Source organism: Musca vetustissima, unplaced genomic scaffold (assembly GCF_032173495.1).
Source record: "Musca vetustissima isolate MV318-11 ecotype Yass unplaced genomic scaffold, APGP_CSIRO_Mvet_v1 utg206015, whole genome shotgun sequence".
NCBI lineage: Eukaryota > Metazoa > Arthropoda > Insecta > Diptera > Muscidae > Musca > Musca vetustissima.
Genome location: NW_026875459.1, coordinates 15,228 through 17,810, shown reverse-complemented (window position 1 = coordinate 17,810; position 2,583 = coordinate 15,228). Strand labels below are relative to the sequence as shown.

The 2,583-nt window shown below is 39.8% G+C and overlaps 1 protein-coding gene across 1 annotated transcript; it reads left to right on the top strand.

Moving 5' to 3' along the window:
- The first annotated feature begins 476 nt into the window (after positions 1 to 476).
- LOC133337957 (uncharacterized) lies at positions 477 to 2,252 on the top strand. Its single transcript, XM_061546155.1, has 2 exons — positions 477 to 784; positions 845 to 2,252. Exons 1-2 carry the CDS (start codon positions 477 to 479, stop codon positions 2,250 to 2,252), a joined length of 1,716 nt encoding a protein of 571 aa, XP_061402139.1.
- Positions 2,253 to 2,583: the final 331 nt, after the last annotated feature.

The following is a 2,583-nucleotide window of genomic DNA, read 5'->3' as shown; positions in this document are numbered from 1 at the left end:
ACAAGATCTTTACGTCGATGACGTACTTGAGCCCAATCGTTATTCGTTGCAAAATTCTTCTTCAAGAATTATGGGTTCAAAATATTGGATGGAATGATCCTCTAAACGATCATCTCAAGGCTTTGTGGCTCCAAATCAAAGAAGATTTATCGTACATCTATCAAGTAGAAGTCCCAAGATATGTACTTACGTTGTCCAATCGACATGGCGAAATACATGGTTTCGCAGATGCTTCTCAACGTGCATATGGTTGTTGTATTTGTTATCGTGTCTCAGAAAATGGTATGTACAAAACCACATTACTGATTGCAAAATCAAAAGTAGCTCCTATCAAAGCCCAATCTCTACCTCGTCTCGAATTGTGTGCTGCAGTGTTACTCAGTAAAACGTGGCTCAAAATCAAGTCTAAAATTGAAAATTTCGTCTCATCGTTGTACTTTTGGACTGATTCGAAAATAGTACTCCAATGGCTCAAAATGCATTCGTCAACTTTGAATTGTTTCGTGGCAAATCGTGTCTCTGAACTCCAAGAAGAAACTCGAAACATCATTTGGAGACATGTCCCAACGAAAAGTAACCCAGCTGATATCGTATCTCGTGGTTGTTGTGCTCAAGAATTGTCGAATACCATCTGGTTTCGTGGCCCATCGTTTCTAGAAGAAGATGTCTCAAAGTGGCCAGGTAATGAAGACGTGATGACAATTGAAGTCCCAGAACGCAGAAAGGCCGCCGTCTTTAAAAACACAGCCTGTGAAAACAATGTCATTAATGACATTCTGGATAAGCAATCTTCATATTATAAATTTATTCGAATAATTGCTTATGTTTTTCGTATTTTCAACAGGTATCCCATAAGTCGTTTTTTGAAAGTCAAAGATGTTGTCCACATAGCTCCTAAGGAACTTGAAGACACCTTTTGGAAGGTCATCTCACTGGTCCAGCGGTCATGTTACTCATCGGACATACAAGCAATTGCAAATGGTAACGTCGCTCATCGATCTCTGCAAAAATTAACCCCATTTTTGCACAAAATGAAAGTGGGAAATGAGGAGATTAATATTCTTCGAGTTGGCGGACGTTTAACAAATGCTCCGATTCCATATGATGCAAGATTTCCTGCCCTGTTGCCCAAAGACCATCGATTCGTCAAGCTGTTTGTAGAGCATTTGCATCGAAGTCATTTGCACGCCGGTCCAAAGGTGTTGTTGGGCATTTTACGTCAGAAAATCTGGATAATCAATGCCAGAGAAGTAGTTCGAAAGATTGTTCGAAATTGCGTGCATTGTTTTCACTACAAGCCAAAATTGTTGGGGCAAATAATGGGAAATTTGCCAGTTGATCGTCTTCGAGCTCAACGTCCATTCTTGGTAACTGGAGTTGATTTTTGTGGCCCTTTCATGACGTCATATAGAATTCGAGGGAAGTCACCCTACAAAACATACATCGCTGTTTTCGTTTGCTTCAGTTCCAAAGCTACCCATTTAGAACTCGTATCGGATTTGTCAGCAAACAACTTTATATTGTGTCTCAAACGATTCGTGGGAAGACGTGGAATTCCCCAGAAGCTTTTTTGCGACAACGCAACTAATTTCGTAGGAGCCTGTAACAAACTAAAAGAGCTCAAAGAATCATTTTTTAATGATGAAGTTGCCCAAAAATTGAAATCGATTTGCTGTCAAATGGGTCTTGAATTCAATTTCATACTTCCACGCGCCCCACACTTCGGTGGATTGTGGGAGGCAGCGGTAAAATCCACAAAAACGTTGCTCAACAAGAACATAACGGAGTCGTACCTTACATTTGAAGAATTACAGACACTGGTAGTCGAAATCGAAGCTATATTGAACTCTCGTCCAATTGTTCCCATGTCAGACGATCCCAACGACGGCGAGGCGTTGACACCAGGTCATCTCCTTATTGGTTCATCTCTGGTGGCAATACCTGAGCAACATTTTGATGTTACCAAACCATCGTTACTTAATAAATGGCAACGTATTTCGTACCTCAAACAACAATTTTGGCAAATGTGGTCCAGGGATTACCTTCTGTCTCTCCAGCAACGGTCAAAGTGGTTCACCGATGAGAAGAATGTCAATGAAGGACAATTGGTCATCATACACGAGGACAACACACCCCCTCAGCAGTGGCTCTTGGCGAGAATTACAAAAACAATACCAGGCCGTGATGGAAAGATCCGAGTGGTCGAGTTGAAACAAAACATGGAACATCGTGTCGCCCAATCCATAAAATAGCCCCTTTACCAAGCCCAGAAGATGTTTGAAAATTTGGCATTTCAACGGGGGGAGGATGTTGGAGGAGATCATTTTATATATTTTTATGTTTTATTTTAAATTTTAATTAATTTATTATAATTTCATATTTTGTTCGGCCTACCTTAATGTTTTTTGTTAATTTTAATAATCGGCCCACCCTAACGTTTTTGCATTCTTTTTGTCGCCCTTTTTGTCGTTCGTCTTGTTAGGAAAGCAACAACAACAATATTCAAATATTGTTTGACTGCATTGTTGACAGTTTTATATGTATGTATGTAACATACTTATTAATAACTGTCGTTTGTTTTGT

What these genes read in the sequence shown, in the direction of transcription:
- LOC133337957 (XM_061546155.1), top strand. Translation starts at nt 477, where the DNA reads ATGCATTCGTCAACTTTGAATTGTTTCGTGGCAAATCGTGTCTCTGAA. An exon ending in ATTAATGACATTCTGGATAA is followed by an intron (nt 785 to 844) that starts GCAATCTTCATA and finishes TATTTTCAACAG; the next exon opens with GTATCCCATAAGTCGTTTTT.